At 44.2% G+C, this 20,288-nt stretch overlaps 1 protein-coding gene across 1 annotated transcript in view; it reads right to left on the reverse strand.

Moving 5' to 3' along the window:
• The window catches only part of SCTR (secretin receptor), a gene marked incomplete at its 5' end in the record, with an annotated part of 64,682 nt that overhangs the window by 5,906 nt on the left and 38,488 nt on the right, over positions 1 to 20,288 (reverse strand). The window contains 7 exons of the mRNA XM_081260861.1: positions 1,759 to 1,885; positions 3,430 to 3,521; positions 4,965 to 5,034; positions 7,009 to 7,069; positions 12,610 to 12,763; positions 13,587 to 13,719; positions 14,790 to 14,887. Coding sequence (XP_081116987.1) covers positions 1,759 to 1,885; positions 3,430 to 3,521; positions 4,965 to 5,034; positions 7,009 to 7,069; positions 12,610 to 12,763; positions 13,587 to 13,719; positions 14,790 to 14,887 — 735 coding nt within the window. The remainder of the gene's footprint in view (positions 1 to 1,758; positions 1,886 to 3,429; positions 3,522 to 4,964; positions 5,035 to 7,008; positions 7,070 to 12,609; positions 12,764 to 13,586; positions 13,720 to 14,789; positions 14,888 to 20,288) is intronic.

Below are 20,288 nucleotides of genomic sequence, written 5' to 3' on the forward strand. Positions count from 1 at the left end.
ACACTTGTAATGCCAGGGGCTGAGGGAGGAGGACCCCAAGTATGAGGCCAGCCTGGGCAGCTTGGCAAGATCTCATCTCAAAAGAAAAAAAAAGATGGGGGGTTTTCTGTAAAAATAGACATGAAGTAAGAAAGGCCATGAATAGATATTGCTGAGCTGCTGGACCAGTACCTGAGGGCTCAATCTGTTCTCTTCACTTTTATGTATGAAAGAAATTTTCACATATGCATACATATATGTATTTTGTTTTCCTACCTGCATACATATAAGGCTGTATACACTATACTTACAAATACACATTTTTTTTCTTTTTTGGTGGTGCTGGGGATTGAACCCAGGGCCTTGTGCATGCTAGGCAAGCACTCTACCAACTGAGCTATATCCCAGCCCTATACAATCTTAATAATCCTTTTCTTCATAAGAATTTCTGTGGGACCATCAGGAAAGTGCTTTTGGATTTCTCATGGACATTTTCCCATAGAGAAGCTGAATGGCTTTTGCTTATGTAGTCCATAGCCCCAACTCTGAGGGACAGGAAGTCCCCATCTGTGTGGTAAAGCAGATCTGGTCTTCCAGCTTTCCACATGGTCACTACCACTTTTGTGAGCCAGGTCAAGTCCTTCTACCCAAGTGGCTCTTAAGTCCATTAGCTGCTGAATTGGGGCCCAGGAGCCAGCAGGGGTGAAAACTTCCTAGCCAGGAGGAAGAGAACCGTGGGTCATATACACCTCTGGAGGTCTGGGACATTGGCAGGGGCCCTAGGCAGAGTTGCTGCTCAGAGGAGGCAGAAGGGACACGCTGGGGTGGGGTCTGAAGGCACAGGAAGGCAATGATGTGCTCCCAGTTGTGTGTCCTCCCTGGAACCTATGAGTGGTAAGGGACCACTGTTCTTCTCAAAAGTGACATCACCTTGTTTTGTTTTTTTTTTTTTTTTAAGGAAATTTCTGAGTAAATAAATAAATATCATTGTAAAGTTTAGGATTTGCATTAAGACTCCCTTCTACCTGAACCTGTTTCCTTTTCTAACTTCACAACATCATATAGAATTCCTAGGTAGGTGATTTTCCCTCCCTCCCTTTCTCTCTCTCTCTCTCTCTCTCTCTCTCTCTCTCTCTCTCTCTCTCTCCTTCTTCTCCCCCCTTCATTTTTCTTTTCTTTTTTTTCTTGCCAGATTTTGTTTTTAATAAGTTGCACATGCACATGGCTTTTAAAAGTCAAATAATTATTATTTTGTAAAAAATCAATAGTCTCCTAACACCCCGCCCCCATTTCCTGTTGCTCCAAGGCAACTTGAACTCTCTTAACTGATTCTAAATAAATATGCTGATGCTGCTACTTGTGGATTTCTCAGTTTGGGGGTTTTCTATGTTCTTCCCAGTATGAAGAGGAGGAGACTGTTGTCTTTCACACACGCTCCCACCGGGCTCATCCTCCTGCAGGCTTTGGGGTGTCTGCCTTAATGAGACTGCAGATGGTATGGAGAGTTGAACTCAGAGTGCTGGGTGGCTTTTCATTTTTGTGTTCCCTGCAGTCAGTCTCTTAGTTTCATCTCCTACCCTCATTGACTGGTGGGGACTTCGAGTCCTACTCAGGGTCACAAAGCACAGGCAGTCCTATGGGTCTCCACCAAATGAGGTCTCTTCCCAGGTCACCACTGACCATCAGCACTGGCTACTTGCTGTCACAGACCCTCTGCTTCTCTCTGAGGAAACAGAAAAGTTGTCCTTTTCACCAGTAGCCACAGACCCCAAAGCTCACCTGGAATGAGCCAAGGGCCAATTCAAAAAACAGCTGGACCTCCATGGCGTCCTCGGGGGAGAAGGCGAAGACGATGTAGTGGACACCAAAGAGGGGAATCAGCAGGAGGGTAGACTTGGCCAGGCGCCTGGGGACACAGGGACACACTGTCACTCCTGTGCTGCCTCCCTCTGGCCCCCTTCCTGTCAGCAAGGGCACATCTCATCTAGTGCCCATTTGCATTGAGCTTGGCACCAGTGTCCCTAAACTATTTTGTTTTTCTGAAAAATTTTTTTTTCATTTGTTTTTGTTTGGTTGTGTCGTGCTGTGGATCAAACCTCACATGCCAGGCAAGCGTTCTCCCACGGAGCCAGGCCCCCAGCTCCTGTTTCCATCATTTTGGAAAATTCCTAACTCCCACGCACCCCGCACTCAGACACAACACTAGCCAACACGTGATCTATCCCAGGACTTTCTGATCATGGGTCTCATCAGTAAATACATAAACAGGCCCTCAAATAACTTTTGCTTATAAATTATATATATGTGTGTTACAGTCACTCTGTGTCTAACTTAAGCTGAACACACCCAGCTTTGTTTTCTTAGGTAATACATACCTATGAGGAGAAGTTCTTGTGTTTTCTTCCAAGATCAGTGTCGCCAACTTTAGCAAATAAAAATACAAGATACCCAGTCGAATTTGAATTTCATATACACAATGGGAAAGTTAGAGGGAATAAGTCCTTAAAAAAAAAAACCAAACTATTGTTTATTCAAAATGCAAATGTGACTGGGCATCCTGTATTTTATCTGGTAACTTTACCCTGACCTCTAGCTCTACCTGACTTCAGAGCCTGTGGCTCCAGGGATGTTGTGGGGAGGCTGACAGGATCCTGGCTACTGCGAGACTCTCAGAACTCAACAGATCTTGGAGAAAGACTCCGTTAGACGCTAACTTGTCTTCACCATATCATATCTTGGGGGCCGCTGCCTCATATGTTGAAGCTAAAACCCCCTGGATGCAATCGTATTTTGGCACAGGGTCTTTAAAGAGGTGATCAAGTTAAAATGAGGCCATTAGGATTGACCCTAGTTCAATCCAACTGTGTCCTTATGAGAAAAGGAAGTTTGGGCCCACAGAGTTGGATGCCTGTGCGCAGAGTGAGGACACAGGGCAAAGGTGACCATCTACAAGCCACAGAGAGACACCTCAGAAGACATTTAGCCTTGATCTTGGACTTCCAGGCTCCAGAACTGTGGGAAAGTACATTTCTGTTGTTTAAGCCCCTAGTTTGTGGTTATTTTCTTATGGCAGCCCTGGCAGACTAACAAACACATCTTCTTTAACATCTTAAAAGGTTTTTAAGTATTTTTGATATACCTGAAAAATCTGATGAGAGCTAAGGTTATTCTCTCCTGAACAACATGCACAGCTACACAGATCGTCTGAATCTGGGTCCCTCGCCTGGCCTTAAGGGTCACATCGCTGCTTCCAGACTTCCTGGCTGAGATTTCTTGATTTTCCCACACCACAGTGTCTGGGGCTTCATAATCAGGCCCATCCCCACCATTTCACTGGAACTCGGTCTATCACTTTTCTTTCTTTTTCTGGAAACAGTTGAGTAAACAGTAGGTACTCTGTAAATGCTTGCTGACAGACAGAACATGCCTGGGTCTTTGCTTTCCACTTACTTATATTGGTTCACTTCATTTCCTCCTGTTTCTTGAGTCCTAAGTTTTCTCATCAGGATTCTTAAAATGTTTATAAATAAGATGAAATTGATCTGCAAAACACAAGGCAGAAGGTGGGCTGAAGGTGTCTTGCTTTCCCAGATACTTCTCCTGGCCTTGTCCCCTAGTCCTGAGGGTGGAGAAGACACTGCAGACACCACCTGAAAGGCCCACCCTGCTGCTCACTCCTACCCCCCAGAACCCTTTCTAGAGGCAAAGGCTGGAGGAAACACCCCCTCCCACCCCAGCCTGCAGGGGCTCTAGACTTTCTCAGCCTCTGGGCAGATCATTCATATTCTCAGTGCTTTGGAATCCCCCTGGGGTCTTGAAAAAGGCAGGTGGCAGGCTGGGCCTGAGAGTCTGCATTTCTAATAAGCTCCCAGGGAATGTCAAAGCTAACTTTCTTTCTCTCCATCTTCCTTTCTCCCTCCCTCCTTCCCTCCCTCCCTCCCTCCCTCCCTTCCTTCCTTCCTTCCTTCCTTCCTTCCTTCCTTCCTTCCTTCCTTCCTTCCTTCCTTTCTGTGTATGGTACTTGGAATTGAACCCAGGCATGCTCTAAATTCAGTTCTGAGAATCTAGGGTACATCCCCAAAGGTTTTGGTTCAATAAGTCTGGTGTGGATCCAAGAATTTGCATTTTTAACAAGCTCCCAGCTAGAGCTGCAGTTGCTGGTCTAAAACCACACTTTAAAAACTGCTGTTTCACAGCCTCCAGTCAGTTTGCAGCTCAATCACCACCTCCAGGAAGCTACCCTTGATTGCCACTCATTCCTTATTATTGTATTTAGAGATGATGTTACTTTGCCAGAGCACTTAAAATATCTTAAAAGGGATATAAGAATGGAGCTCAATGGTAGGGCCATTGCCAAGCATGCTTGAGGCCTTGGGTAGAATAAAAGGCCAAATGCTTGCATCTGTTAAGCCTTCTACCAACTTGACCATAACTTCCTGAAGGGCAGGAATGGAGTTTGGACTTTCTTTCTCTGTGTGTGTGGCACTTGGGATTGAACCCAGGGGTGCTCTACCACTGAGCTACACCCTCAACCCTTTTTGATTTTTTATTTTGAGAAAGGGTCTGGCTAAATTGCAGAGGCTGCCTTGCCTTCAGATTCTCTGGGATTATAGGCATGGGTCCTAGTCTCTTCATTTCTTTGGCGCCCTTTCTTCCTACCCTTTGGCCCATGCTGGGAGGTTATTTGCTCATGTGGAAGCTCCTCTCCTTCCCTCCTCCCCCACCTACTCCAGCCCCATTTTACAGAAGGACAGTGAATCACCCAGCCCCTCACCCTCGTTGTTCTCAGGAATTGCCAAGGGCTGGGAAAACACTTGCCACAAAACATAGGCTTAGAGGCAACTAGGACTCATAGCCCAGTTCTGTTCCTTGGGGAACACTGGCATCTAGAGGAATCCCAGCCTCCAAGTCCTCTACCCCCATGGGCCGGTCACTGTTTCCATCAGTCCCACTGGGCCCCAGCTCAGGGGAAGACAGACACTCACCAGGATGGACAGAATCACAGGCCCTCGAATGACCCACCAGATGGAAGCATTGGCATTGATGTCCCAACACCTATGGGACGGAGGGAGGGAGGGACAAGGAGTACTGTCAGGAGGGGGAAGCTGGACTACCCAGCCAATGCCGTTCCCCAGGCAACCTCGGACATAAAAGACTCAGGTTTGTGGCCCGAGCCCTGCAGCTGTGTGCCCAGCACTGTTAGAACCTGCCCCTCTCCTGCAGCTCAGGAGCACGGCTGGGGCACAAGGAGCAGCCACCTATCTCCATGGAATCTGCTGGAACCTAAGAGACCGGGGACCCCAGGATCCCAAAGCTAGCTTGTCAGAATTCACTGGGGCTCACAGTGGCACACTCAGCTGTCAACAGGGGCCAGGCAGAGAGCATCGGTGAGTGAGGTGGCACGGTGACTGGCTTGGGACCTCAGGATCCCAGGACATCAGGCATGAGGGGAATCTGATCAGCGAGAGATGCGCCTAGTCCAAGGCAACTGGGACAGAGTTTAATTGGTTGGGTTTATTTGTCTTTGTTTTTTTCCACAAAGGAAATGAGAAGTGCTAATAGAACTTTCCACTTTTTCTAGAGAGGTAGAATTATTTTCCCACAAAGGAAATGAGAAATGCTAATAGAACTCTTTCCATTTTTTCTAGAGAGGTGGAAATTTTTCTCCCACAAAGAAAATGAGAAATTCTAACAGAACTTTCCATTTTTTTCTAGAAAGAAGAGAGCGTTCCTTTTTTTTTTTTTTTTTTTTTTTAGAGCAGGAGGCCACCTACTCACTTGCCAAGGTGGCCTCCAAACCCTGGGCTCAAGCAATGCTGACTCCCTCTCCGGAGTTGCTGAAACTGCAGGTGTACAACCCTGTAACCAGCCAGATTTTTTAAAATATTTATTTAGTTATTAGTTATTGGCGGACACAACATCTTTGTTTGTATGTGGTGCTGAGGATCGAACCCGGGCCGCACGCATGCCAGGCGAGCGCGCTACCGCTTGAGCCACATCCCCAGCCCCCCAGATTTTTTTTTCTTAAAAAAGTAAATTCACCCATTTTTAAAAAGTGGATTTGAAACCATTATTTGGGGCAGAGTTTGAACTATAAGACACATACAAGCCTCATCCCCCAGCCCACTTCTTGGCCTGGTGGCATCCTACCTACCATGCTGCCTCAAAACATTTCCCGTGCTCACCCGCAGGTGGGCTCAGTCCACCTGCACTTCACTCCTTTATAGAACAAGACCAGAGCTCTGGTTTGTCCAGGTCACTGGCACACCCAGGAGGTGAGAATGGTGCTACCCTCAGGGCTCTTAAACCTGCAGGGGAGGGAGGTGTCCTCTACTGAGCAGCAGCTGCCTGGAGTACAGCAGTCTGGCCCCTGATCTAAGCACAGAGCTGACCCTGCAGGCACAAAGACAGGGCAGCCAGGAGACGGCAGGTGTGGCCCATCTGGAAACACACCTGGAGAGTGAGAAACACAGCTCCAGAGAACTAGCCTGTGGCTTCTCATCTGAAACAGCAGGCCTTTGCTAGAGAGCTCCAAAGATAGCTCCTAGATAGCTCCAAGGGCTGGACCCCTGGGCAGAATCATGGAGCCTGTGGAGACAGTTGGTGGGTCCCCCCTCCTGAACTGGAATTGATTTTTATTAAAATATTGGTTTGTTAGAAGCTCAACCGTGCTGTTTGAAGAAAGAAACAATGTCAAGTATAGTTGCCTCTCAGCATCCACAGGAGATGAGTTCCAGGATGCTCCACAATACTGAAACCCACAGATGCTCAAGTCCCTTCAATAAGATCATATAGTATTTGCATATAATTCTACATATATTTTCCTGTACACTTTAGATGACTTAGAATACCTAATACAATGTAAATAGCTATCCTACTATATTGTTTAGGGAATAATGACAAGGACTAAAAGTCAGTATATCTTCAGTGGAGACCAACTTTTCATTTTTCAATTCAAGTTTGGCTGAATTGGTGGGGGGGCAGAATTCTGTCTACAAAGTCTTGGTAACTCTCCTTCCAACCGCTTACCCGATGTCTTCCAGAAAGTGCCTGGTGATAGCCCACGAAGCAACGAAAACAGCTGGAGAACCTGAGGGTTAAAAACAAATTGGGAAGGGGGAAGAGAGGACTCAGGCTTCAACAGAGGAACAGGTCGACTCTAGCCCAGGTGCTGAGCCAGTGCCAAGATTTGGTTCCCACAGAAACCCTTTGCCATCCTGTGTCTCTGTGTAGCCACATGCTTCAAAGGTGCTGGGATGTTCTGGGAGTGGAGGCAGGATTGGATGGATCCTGAAAGCTGCTTGGGGTTAGGAGCATCCTGGGAGCCTGGGCCAGACTCCAAGGACCTCTGCAGAGGAGAGAGGGGGCTGGACCCCTGGGCAGAATAATGGAGCCTGTGGAGACAGTTGGTGGGTCCCCGCTCCTGAACTGGAATTGATTTTTATTAAAATATTGGTTTGTAAGAAGCTCAATCATCTAACTGGTAAGGTAAACCATCACTGCCGTATTTACACAAAAATACACAGACAAGAGAAAATTTTCATGAGTTTAAAAGATATAGGGAACATTTCCTGACTTCTGTTTAAAGACAGCAAACTGAGCTTAGATATTTATTTCTCTTTTCCCCAAAGCCCCTCCAAAATGACAGCAAAGAGATAGAAATGGGTCCGAGGCTGTAGCTCAGTGGCAGAGTCCTTGCCTAGTGTGTGGGGGCCTTGGCTTCTAGCCTCAACGCCAAAGAAAGAAAAAAGAAAAAAAAAAAAAGTGGCATAATAAGAAGCACAAAGACTAGGAAGGAAAGGTGGAGAGGACAAGAGGTGTCACTACATTTAGGAACAGAGAAAGCTGATTGAGGAATGACAACTGGGTCCCACCCCCTTGTCTCACCACACCCAAAACGTAAAAGGATTCTTTCCTGGAGGAACTGAACAGCCCAGAAAAAAAGGGGCCTAAAATCAACAGTGCTGGGACCCTTCAGCACAGTGGCCACTTCAGCCCAGTCTCCCAGGCCCTCTCCAGCGCCTCCGGTCAGTTCCAAAGTGACTCAGCCAAAGTCAAGTCACCCACCTCTGATTACATAAAAGACTGGAAACAAAACAACCAGAGAAAAGGAACTCAGAGAAACAGACCATGCCAGGAGCAGAAGGAGCCTGAACAAAAGACTCTTGGGGATATTATGAGAGGGACAGGAAAGATGGTGCCTACAAGATATAGACAGGATCCTGCAAACCAGGAGCAATCAGAGGGTAAGACAGAGGGCTTTGAAACTAAACACAGGGTGACCAAGTACAACATTCAAAAGATGGGTTGGGAGATAAAGACCAGGAATCTCCCTGAGAGCAGAGCAAAAAGACAATGGAATGCAAAGTAGGAAATTAGAAAATTAGAGGTTGTTTCCAGGCCATGCACCATCTGACTAAAAGGAGTTTCAGAAAAGAGAAAAAAATGAAGGAAAGAAATGATTCATCAGATAATCCAGGATCATCTTCAAGAAATGAGGAGGAGAGTTTGCAGATGAAAGGGCCTTCACATGCCAGCAAAATGAATGAAAGGAGACCCACACTGGAGCACATCCCCCACCCGACATTGCAAACTACAGAGAGAAAATCCCCTATGTATTTGTTTGTTTGCTTATTTATTTTTTGCAGTGCTGGGGATGGAACCCAGGACCTTGTGCATGCCAGGTAAGTGCTTCACCACTGAGCTACACCCCAGCCCTTGCATTTTATACATAGGAAGGTAAATAAAAGTCTCAAGAATGGCACGGCACCCCCCCCCCCATAAAACCAGAGGTCAAAACACAAAGTCTTCGAAACTTGAGAGGAAAAATGATTTTTTGACCTGATATTTTATGTCCAGCAAAATGACAAATTAGTTGTGAAAATAGAATAAAGACATTTTCAGATGTGCGATGCAAAAAATAAAAAATATAAATAGATAGATAGATAAATAAATAAATAAAATGTTTCCTCCAGATCCTGTTTGTCAGACAGATACTGGAGGATGTGCTCCAACACAATGAGGGAGGAAATCAAAGAGAAGGAGACAAGAAATAAAGGAAATAGGATTTGTGACAGAAGGTGAAGAGAATTCTCTGCATGAAGATTAAGACAGCTGAGCAAGTCTAGGAAACCACCAGACCCAGTCAAGCAGGAGGGGAAAAAAGCTTTAGAAAAAACAGTAGCAGATATATTGGGTTAAATAGCGCTGCACCCCGCAATCCAGGTCTAACCAGAACCTTGGAAGGTGCCCGTCTTTGGAGTTAGGTTGTAGTTAATGTCATTAGCTAAGATGAAGTCCTGTTGAATTGGGTGGGCCCCTACTCCAATACAATTGGCACACTTAGAAGGCCAGAAGACATGCTGGGAGGAAATGTAGAGGAAAAAAGACCACTGACAGACAGAAATGGGGGTGATGTGGTTATCAGCCAAGGAACGCCAAGGCCTTCCAGCTACCACCAGGAACAGGAGAGAGGCATGGACCAGATTGTCCCTCACAGTCAACCCTGCAAACCCCTTGATTTCAGACTTCTGATCTCCAGGACTGTGAAAGAGTAAATTTATGTTGTGTTGAGCCACCAACTTGGTGGCAATGTGTTAGGCAGCCATAGGAAATTAATACAGCAGGAACAAATGGAAAGAAACATAAAAGTTGTTGGAATTGAAGTATCACCAGGTCAACCCTAACAAAAATAAATAAAGTTGGGAGGTTAGAAATAAAAGGTTCTTGCTCATAATTGCCTGATAGAGTCACAAAAGACTCTGCCAGGACCTTGAATAAGTATTAAAAACTTTAAATGGGTTCACTTCTTTTGACTCAGTAATTCAGATGCTGGGATTTTGTATTATATAGGGAAAAAAGCTTTGCCCATAAAGTATTCATCACTGTGCTATTTCTAATAGTGAAACTGGATGCAGTGGTGCTGGGCTCCCTATTGCTTGGGAGGCTGAGGAGAGGGTCACTGAGCCCATGAGTTCAGGAGCAGCCTGGACAACATAGTGAGACCCTGTCTCAAAAAAAAAAAAAAAAGTATACACACACACACACACACACACACACACACACACACATAGTGAATACTTAGAAAAATGTGAAATGTCCAAACAATAGATATTTGGTTAAATGCATTTACAATGGTAATTTAAAATGTGGATGATTTGAAATAATTCAGAACATGCTTATGTGTTCATGGGAAAGAAGCAAGACTCAAAATTCTTCATAAGGAATGACCACAACTACATGAGAAAAAAAAAATTGCTGATAGAATAAAGGCTGGAAGAAAATTCCGTACTTAAAAAGGATTATTTTTTTTTCTAATTTTATGGCAGCATGTACTCATTTAATTAACTTATCCCTGGGGAAGCCAGTAAAAATTGAGGAGGGGGCCACTATTTTTGCATTTGAAAGTCTCCTCACACATTGAAATAATATTGCTCAACAGTAAGCCATACTTACATAGATACAATAATGTAAATATGATTTAACTAAATATTATGAGAACTCACAATGGAAGAATGAGAGTAGTGGATGAAAAATTTTATATCCTTTTCTTTCATCATAAGGAGGTAACCAATGATACTCTAAATCAAGAAAGAATAGCAGAGTCTTTAGACACATGAGAGTAATTATTAGGAGGGACAGCTAAAATCGCTGAATCCCTTCACCATCTCTTTGGGACTTCACAGGCAGACAGGCCAGGAGAGAAGGGATCATTGTTTGTTTAAGTGCTGTGTAGTCCCCAGCACCCAGCACAGGGTCTGGCATATAATAGATGCTTAATAAATACTTGAGCAAGAAAATAATGCTCTCATTATTTAATGTAAACCTCTTAAAAACCCCATGATAGAGATATCATCATGATGCTTCTATCTGTTTTCTGATGCTGGGGATCAAACCCAGTGCCTCACATGCTAGGCAAGCATTCTGTCATTGAACTATGTCCCTAGCCTTCACAGTGCAGTTTTGTCCCCTACTACACTACAAATTTACCATGGGCCATGGAATTGGTAAATTTTTTTTGGTAACTTCTATCTTGGGGATAATTTATTTCTATGTTTTTATAATCTCCAAACACAAAGAAGTGCTCAAAGAATGTTGAGTAAATTTTGACCCTGATATTATAGAGGAAAAACTCTCCAAGTCCACACAGCTAATCCTGGCAGATCTGGACTTCAAAGTTCAAAGAGCTTAGCTCCAAATTGGGTGCTTTTTGTCAGTTAGCTTCATAAGATAAGTCCCTGGTCCCCAGGCCTCTGGGACTGCTGTCCAAGGCAGACATCTGTATAGCCCTACAGCCCGTGCTGGCTGAGGGTCATGCGCTCATCAGGCTGCCAAGGTTTAGAAGTAGTGTACTCTGCCAGCTCAGGTGGCCTCCCTGCTGGTCTGATGGGGAGACCAGGCCCTTGCACATAAGGATTTAGACAAGCAGAAAAGGCACAGGAGGGCATTCCTGGCAGGAACCCTTCTTAATTAAAAGGAACAGGAAGAAACTGCATGAATCTAATGGCTTGGACACATACTGTCTTTGTAGGCCTGGGAATCATCACAGGAACCTGGCTCTCTGACTAGAACCCAGTGGGTAACTAACACATGTCTTTATCAAATGAATGAATGAATGATGGAAGGATGGATGGGTGGGTGGGTGGATAGGTAAATGGATGGATGTTGTTAATAGTAAAGTAAAAATTAAAAGGCTTTGGATATTAACAAGCCTTGGTTTGGATCCTGGGTCTGCTCTTGTCTATGGTGTGAATTGAGCATAGTATGTTCCATCTCTGAGCTGAGGTCTCTGAGAAGCTTTTGGGGTGCTAAGATGATTAAGTGATGCATATATGCCTGACCAGAAATGGAGTTCCTTGGCCAGAAAGGCAAGGAGGAAGAGATGTAATGGGGGCCTGCAGGTGGCTGTCTTGCTATCATTTCCCCTTTGATAAAATAAATGGTGAACTTCCTTTGGGAAGCCATGTGGTTTGAGCAGTTTATGCCAATCAGCATATTCCAGTCCTTCAGCCTCTATGATTGGGTCAAGGATGTGCATGTGATTGAAGAGGTCCAATCCAAGTGAATCTTGGAATATTTGTTGGGACTGCTAGGACATAGTCTTTCTTTCTCATTGGAGCTGGGTTATAAAAGCCTGTATCCCAAAAGCTGTAGGCAATTACTCTGGGAGTTGCAGGTGAAGGATAAATCTGATGTTCTAAGAGACAGAAAGAATCACTGTTAAACTGCTAGATTCAACCTGGTCTAAAGTTGGCGATCCCCAACCTTTTTAGTTGCATAAGCCAATTAATTTCTTTTATGTTTAATGTCTACCCGAGCCAGACTTGACACTAGCAGTCAAAATCATCGTGATACGAAAAGGAAGCAAGAAAGATGACACATAAGTGGAAGATGAGGTCACAAGTATTGGGTGGAACCAAATTGTAAAAGGACTCAGATGTCAGAAATTGGTGCCCAATTTTAGCTATTATTTCCCACTCAATAGATAAACTAGAAAGAGCCAAACATCAAGCAACTTACAGAAGATTGCAGAAATTAGTTTAATGTGGAGCTGGATCAAGAAAATAAATCCTTCCTACTTGGGGCCCTCTCCTGCGTGCTGCACAGACACCACACTATGGAGAAACATACCCCATCCAAGGGCTATGAATCCCTGCAGGCACTTCCTTTCCGAGAAGAAGGAGATGACGAGGAGTGTGTGGAGGTAGAGGCCTTCCACCAGCAACCAGGCGTAGTTGGCCATGATGCAGTACTGGAAGAAGATCATAACCAGCTTACAGCCCACCTGGACAGAGAAAGGCAGGTGAGTTCAGGTCAGGTGGCCTTGGCTTCCCTCTGGTGACCAACCCAAAAGGGAAAAGCTCCGTATTATAGGAAGCAGGAGCCAGGCCACAGTGAGCCTCAAGTTTCAGAGCCAACTCCTGTGGCCTTCCTGTCAGAAGACCAAGCCCACAGCATTCTCTAGAGATAGAAGTCCACAGGCCACATGGGTTTTGTCAAGATGGTCAATGAGCCATCCATAGGGAAGCAGTAACTGGGTTCAAATTCTGGAACTGGCTGCCAGACTTTATAAGGAAAAGTCTCCTTCAGTGGGAAAACTGCCCCATATTGCTCAACCCCTCTCATTTTTCTGATGAGGAAACTAGTTTAGAGAGGGAAGGAATTTCTGAGCCAAGGGTAACAAAACTCATTCCAAGCTCACTTTTCATGGAAATAATGACGAAGGGGGGTGCCAACCACTGTTAGGAGGCATCATTGATGATGATTAAAATGGCCCTGACTGGTTCATTATACCTGGACTAGAAAATTCCAAATCCTGACAGGGATACCATAGTGTAGGGTTCTCCTGATGGAACGGCTTCTTTAACACACACCTGTAATCCCAGCAGCTTGGGAGACTGAGGCAGGAAGATCATGAGTTCAAAGCCAACCTCAGCAAAAGCAAGGCACTAAGCAACTCAGTGAGACCCTGTCTCTTAAAAAAACACCAAATAGGCCTGGGGATGTGGCTCAGTGGTGGAGTACCTCTGAGTTCAACCCTGTTAACCACATTACCCCCCCCCAAAAAAGGCAGGCCTAGCTGTACCTAGGGGACCCAGCCATGTTACCCTGTGGGTATCACAATAGATGACGTCATCTGAGGAGAAGAGCACAGCATCTTTGATGAAGTTGGACAGGGCACGCAGGATGAAGGACACGAACAGGTGCATGTGGATGTAGTTGCGGGTGCAGTGGAGCCTCCTGGAGGGACAGATTGCAAGGCTATAGGGGCCAAAGCCAGGAAGGGCTGGAACTCAGCCAGGCCCTCCCTGACCCCAGCGCATCCGAGAAGCCGGACATCAGCTTCTTCCAGTTCTCACCCGTCTCTGTGAACAGAACCTGAATGAGAACCCCAGTGTATTGTCTCATAACTGCAGTTTTTTTTTCTTTTTTTTTTTTTTTAAGCGAAGGTTGTAGGGGCAATATACTTTCTGCCCTGACCTACCATTTTCTCCATCTCCCAGAATTGCTTCCTCTGCTGTAGAAACAAAAAATGTGGTTCCTTATTCCCCTTCTGCTTCAAAATGCAAGATTTCTCAGAGAGAGCCCATTCTAGCTCTTGCGGAAGATGACTCCGCCCTCCTCACGTTTGAGTCAGATTCGACCAATCAGCGCTCCATCCCTGACTGTACTGATTGGTTCGGAGGTTGAACACGTGATCCAAGCTGAGCCTATGAGAACTCCCTTCCCAGGACTTTTGCTAGAACTGATGGGGAAGAGGTTCACTTTGCCCTTGGCTTTGCTGAGCTGATAGCTCTTGCCCTTGTCGCCTCTGGTGGTTATCTTTACCATTTCTGAAGAAAGGCTGCCAGAGAAAGAGGAAAGTCCAGAGCAGAGAAATGGAGGAAGACTTAGTTTTACTGATGCCTCTGAGCATCTGCCTAACATCCAGCCATGCCTAAAGCATGTGCCCCTGAACTTGTCAATTATGTGGGTCAGGTCACCTTTGTTTTCTTCAGTTGTTTTGAGGCAGATTTCTGTCACTTGCAACCAGGAGTCAAACCAGACACCTATAAAGTGTCTCTTATAGCATTGTGAGAATATTAGAAATAACATTTCTTAAAAAAAAAATCTGGCCACATTATCAGTAATGCTTAGCAAGTGTTGAATGAGTAAAGGAATGCAGTGGTCACAGGAACTTTATGTTTTGCCACAGGTGAGCTTTATATGGAGAGGCGACAAGCCAGCCCACCCACACCTTCCTCTTTCCGACCTGAGCAAGTAAGACCCAAAGTTGGCTGGAGGATGGAAAACCGGCAGCATGTTCTTACCGTAAAGCACAGAGGATGCTGAGAGCAACAAGGAGCATCACCAGGGAGGAGCTGTAGCCCACGGTGTACATGACCTTCAGCTTCAGCAGGTAGGCATGCTGCAGAGAGAGCCACCTATCAGCCAACCACCCACCTGCTGGCCCTTATGTGCCCCAGTGCCTCTGCTTCAGGCAGCTTGAGCCCAAGTGTCCTGAGTGTTATTCCATTTGTGCCCCAAGGATGTCACATCACAAACTGGTAAGATCATAACAGCTTGACTTTGGAAAAATTTGGAGTATCCTCTGATGCCTATTCAAACTTGCACACTGTGTACAGAGCCCTTACCAACACTCTGAACTCAAGTCTTCTCTTGAATATGTAAGAATAAGGTGCTCACTGCCTTTTCAGGAAGTCATCTGGAGCACAACAGTATAAAATGTTAGATTTTTTTTCTTATATGAAGCTAAAATTGGCTTTAATATTGCAGCTGTGAGTGCTTTTTCTTCCTTTTGGAGCCATTTAAATTAAATTCACCTTGAACATTAGATGTATTATATAGAAGAGTTAGGAAGATACAGAGAGGTCTGTCATTTTCCAACAAAGCAGTTCTGCACATCTGTCCTTCACTTATCTTCTCGGCATTTATTCTGTGTTCTTAATCTCCTTCCACAATTCTTCATTATTTAGATCAATGAATATTCTCTAGTTTATCAATCTCCTTAGATAAGATACCCAGAACTTCATAGCTCAAGAGCTCCAGATATATTCTCCAACAAGGAAAAAGCAGAATGGGACCACCACCTGCCTGATCCGCACACTGTGCTCCTCTTAATGCAGTCAATTGGGCATTTACTTGTTTAATAGCCACTCACACTGTTGGCTCGTCTTTGGTACCAATGTCCATAGACTGAAATGTGGGGCAAAAAGTTAAAATTTGACATATAGAAATTGAAAACCTGCACTTAAGTTCTGAAAAATAAATTGTACAATGGTTTTTAAAAGAATCAAGTAAATGGAATTTAAAATGATATTTTTTAGCAATCAAATTAACAAATACTTAAAAGCAATAACATTCTATTCAGATGAGAGTAGAGTGGGAGTAAAACCTGCTTCCATCTCTCTGAAAGGTGATATTAAGATTTCTATTGGGGCTGGAGATGTGGCTCAAGCGGTAGCGCGCTCGCCTGGTATGCGTGCGGCCCGGGTTCGATCCTCAGCACCACATACAAACAAAGATGTTGTGTCCACCGAGAACTAAAAAATAAATATTAAAAATTCTCCTCTCTCTCTCTCTCTCTCCTCTCTCACTCTCTCTTTAAAAAAAAAAAAAAAAAAAAGATTTCTATCAAGAGCCTTTGAAACATACATTTCCTTTGATCTTTCTTCTACTCCAAGAATTAATTCTATGAAAATACAGCTACTTTTCATATCTGCCAGTTTTGCATCCACAGATTCTACCAACCATGACTGAATTTTTTAAAATTGCTTCTATACTAAGTAAGTAGTACAAATATTTTCTCTTGTTATTATTCCTTGTTATTATAATGCAGCATAACAACTACTTACACAGCATTTACACTGCATTAGGAATTACATATAATCTAGAGATGATTTAAGTGTACTGGAGGGGGCTGGAGCTCAATGGTAAAAGTGCTTGCCTAGCATGTGCAAGGCCCTGGGTTTGATCCCCAGCAACACACACACACACACACACACACACACACACACACAGGTTTAAAGTATATGGAAGGGTGTTCTTGGGTTTATGTACAAATACTACACTATTTTATATATAAGGACTTGAGCATCCTGGGATATAGGTGTCTCTGGGGGTCCAGGACCCAATTTTCTGAAAATACTGCAAGATAATATAGTCATAAAAACAAAAGCTTATTTATATTATAAAAATATTTCTTTCAGAACTATTGGTGATGGAAAAGAAACCTCCAACAACAGAAGAATTGTTAACTCAATTATTTTAAACCAAAATGACTTTACTTAATTATGCCACTGTTAAAATGCTAGTTTCCAGAGTTTTCAAAGAAGTTGGGACATGTCGATGTATTGTGACTGGAAAAGGCAGATACACATTTTACATGGGCAGGGTGATTCTAGCTATAAATGTAAAAAACGTTAGGCTGAATTATATAAAATTTCCTTTTTATGTAGATCAAAATAATTGGATATTCCATGGGATTCAATCTCATGTATGTCTAGAAACAAGATTTTAAGGGGATATGTTGAATGTTAATAAGTGGTTAACTTTGAATTATAGGTTTGGGAATAGAGCTATTTTATTTTGTATTTTATCTGTTTTTTTAATTTTTCTATACTGGGTCAATGCTATTTATAACCAAAATAAAAGGGTAATTAATTTTTAAATTAATTTGTTTATTTGGTACTGGGGATTAAACCCAGGGGCACCTCACCACTGAGCCACATCCCCAGTCCTTTTTGTTTTTTTATTGCAACATGGTCTCACTAAGTTGTTTAGGGCCTGGCTAACTTTCTGAGGCTGGCCTTGAACTTACAATTTTTCTATTACAGCCTTCTGAGTTTCTAGGATTATAGGCGTGCATCTAATTAATTTCTTAAGAAGTCACAAGACTTGGATTGGGGAAACTTGGCTGATAGCTGTTCATAGAAAGGCCCACACTTGGGGCTGGGGATATAGCTCAATTAGTAGAGTGCTTGCTTTGCGTGGACAAGGCCCTGGATTCAGTTTCCAGCAACACCCCCGCCCCCCCCCACACACAAATAATAATAATAATAATGGCCCAATCTCTATGATGTCACACAGGGTACTGTAGAGAAAGAACACAGGCTTCAGAGGCAGGAGACAAGTGTTCTAAGCCCAGGACTGTTACTCACCAGCTGTGTGACCTAGGGGAAATTAATCAACTTCCCTGAGCCTCAGATTCTTCATCTGCCAAATGAGGATAATCATATCTATGTTGCAGGCTTGTTGGAATAATGATGAGGTAAATAAGGTATCAGGATATAATATCCAGACAATGTCTGGCATTTAGAAGACTCTCAGTATATGGTATTTTTTCCCCCACTCCACTCTATCATCTACCCTTCAAAATGAGTCAGCGGCATGAAATGGTAGGAAGTCTGAGGTATGAGGTAGCTGCTAAAAAAATTAGGCCTATTCTCAGTTACATTGATGGAGTGTTGAGAGCAGCTGGTTGCGCTGGAATGCTTGGAGTGTCATGTCCAGGTCGGGGATGTTATTTTAAGAGGCACATTAATAAACTGGAGCATTTCCGAAGGTATGAAAACATTTGGGTAAGTTATACCAGCAGGGAGGAAAAAACAACTTAGGGGAGAAAATATCAGAATGATTGATGTGTAGAAGGCAAGATTTCACATGTAGTCTCCAGAGGGAAGAAGTTACCAGAAAATAAGTAGCTTTTGACTCAGAGTAACCACACATTTTTTGACAACAAGAGGTGACCTTGGATAGGACGGCTGCTAAAATGACACTGGGCTTCCCTCCTGACCTAACTGCTCTCCCAGCAGCCAGGAGTCACCTCTCACGGATGAAGCAAAGAGCCCTGATGGGCAGTGAGGTGCCTTAGATCAGTGTTTCCTAGAATTTGGGACCCATGAAATGTCAAACTGGGGACAACATGTCAATCAGGAATCTTGCTGCATACAGGATAAGCTCTGCAGCTGAGCACATAAGCCTCACTCCCAGGGATGCTTGGACCAACCCGTGGGAGCCTAAGGAGGCTCAGGGTGAGCCATGAGAGTGTTGAGGCAGAATATTCTGCACTGTCCTGTGGCTGCAGTCATGGTCTGCCAGGTGATCTCTAGCCCAGCTCTCAAGCCTTCCTTGACCTGCCAGGTCTCAGCCAGAAACAACCCAGCTCCCTGGAGTCCTGATGTGACCCTCGGCTCCTTGGCTCTTAACATCTGCAATTAAGCACAGATGCCGAAGACCTGGAGTTCAGAAACCCCCTGCTGCCTCTTTGGGGTCCAGTTGCCTGTCTCTTTGCTGTGCAGCCTGTCTGGGCCACCTTCTTGCTGTACCCTCTAGATCAGCTCCAGCAAAAGTTACGTATAAAGGGACAGAGAGTAAATATTTTAGGCTTTTGGTGCCATACAGTCGCTTTTGCAACCTCTCAACTCTGTCCTTGCAAAAGTAGACTTGTGCAAATGGTCTTGGCCATGTTCCCATCAAACTGAATTAGCAAAAACACTGGAGGTCCCTGCTTGAGGCAGACAAGACATGCCTTGTCTCTCTGTCAATCCGGGTCCACTGTGGGCTTTCGTCAATAAATAGTGGTGTGGGCCAAGGAAGGATGTTGCAAGAAGACCAAGTAAGCTGTGTCTTCACCATCAGTTGACAAAAGAAAAAGACATTTTAACAATAATGATTAGGAAAAAAAGGATACTTCAAATCTCAGAGTAAAGCTCAAAGTTCATACAAGTTTGTGGACCAGCATTGAGGGTCATGTCTGGAAACCCTTCCTGTCTTAGGGATTTTTTTTGTTTATTTGTTTGTTTGTTTTGTTTTGTTTTGGTCTCTTTTCATTTTGGCTTCTTGTTTTGGAGACAGGGTCTCACTAAATGGATGAGGCTGGCCTCAAACTTGAGATCCTCCTGAGGCCTGCTGGGTCACCTGGGTCACTGGAATTATATGCATGTGCCACCAGGCTCTGTTTTTTGTTTTTTTTTTTTAATTTTAATTGTTCTATTTTTGTAGCATGAGCTGAAGTCAACCTAGGTCTCCTTTCCACCATTCTTGAATAATTAACTTTCTGAGTTGAGTCCATAATTGTGCATTTGCCTCTGTGAAGTTTCAGTCCCTTGGTTTGGGATTTTATAGTTTCAACTCTGCCATAAACATTGTGGTAAAGGCTCCAGGTTCTATTCTTTCCAGTTGACTAGTCTAAGCCAACAGTAACAGTTGTGTTACTTGATAGATATAAATCCCCAAAATTGCTGGGCATGGTGGCACACGCCTATAATCCTAGAGACTTGGGAGGCTGAGGCAGGAGGATCACGAGTTCAAAGCCAGCCTCAGCAATGGCAAGGTGCTATGCAATTCAGTGAGATCCTATCTCTAAATAAAACAAAAATAGGACTGGGGATGTACCTCAGTGGTGGAGTGTCCCTGAGTTCAATCCCCATTATTCCCCAGCCCCCACAAAAGAAAACATAAACATAAAACAAATCACAAAAACTACAGTTCCATGGGATTTTCAGTAATTCTTAAGGGTGTAAAGAAATCCTAAGGCCAAAAAGTTTGGGAAATTCCACCTACATCAATCATGAATACCTCTACTAAAGATTGGTTCAGAGTGGGGCGGGCCTAACCCATTTTGGGTCATGAGATGTGAAGACAGGCTCCAGGGGGTGGGGAGTGTTTGCAGGGTGTGGCGTTGGGGGGGCCGGAGCCCATTCTCTGCCTTCCCTGATATGTGAGCTTCACTTTCTTAATAAATCAGATGGAAATTTGATAACTGTTTCCCAAAGCATCCTTTGACCCTCCATCCTGCCACCCATTGT

The sequence above is a fragment of the Spermophilus citellus genome, assembly GCF_964194105.1.
Source record: "Spermophilus citellus genome assembly, chromosome: 11".
In the NCBI taxonomy this organism is placed as follows: domain Eukaryota; kingdom Metazoa; phylum Chordata; class Mammalia; order Rodentia; family Sciuridae; genus Spermophilus; species Spermophilus citellus.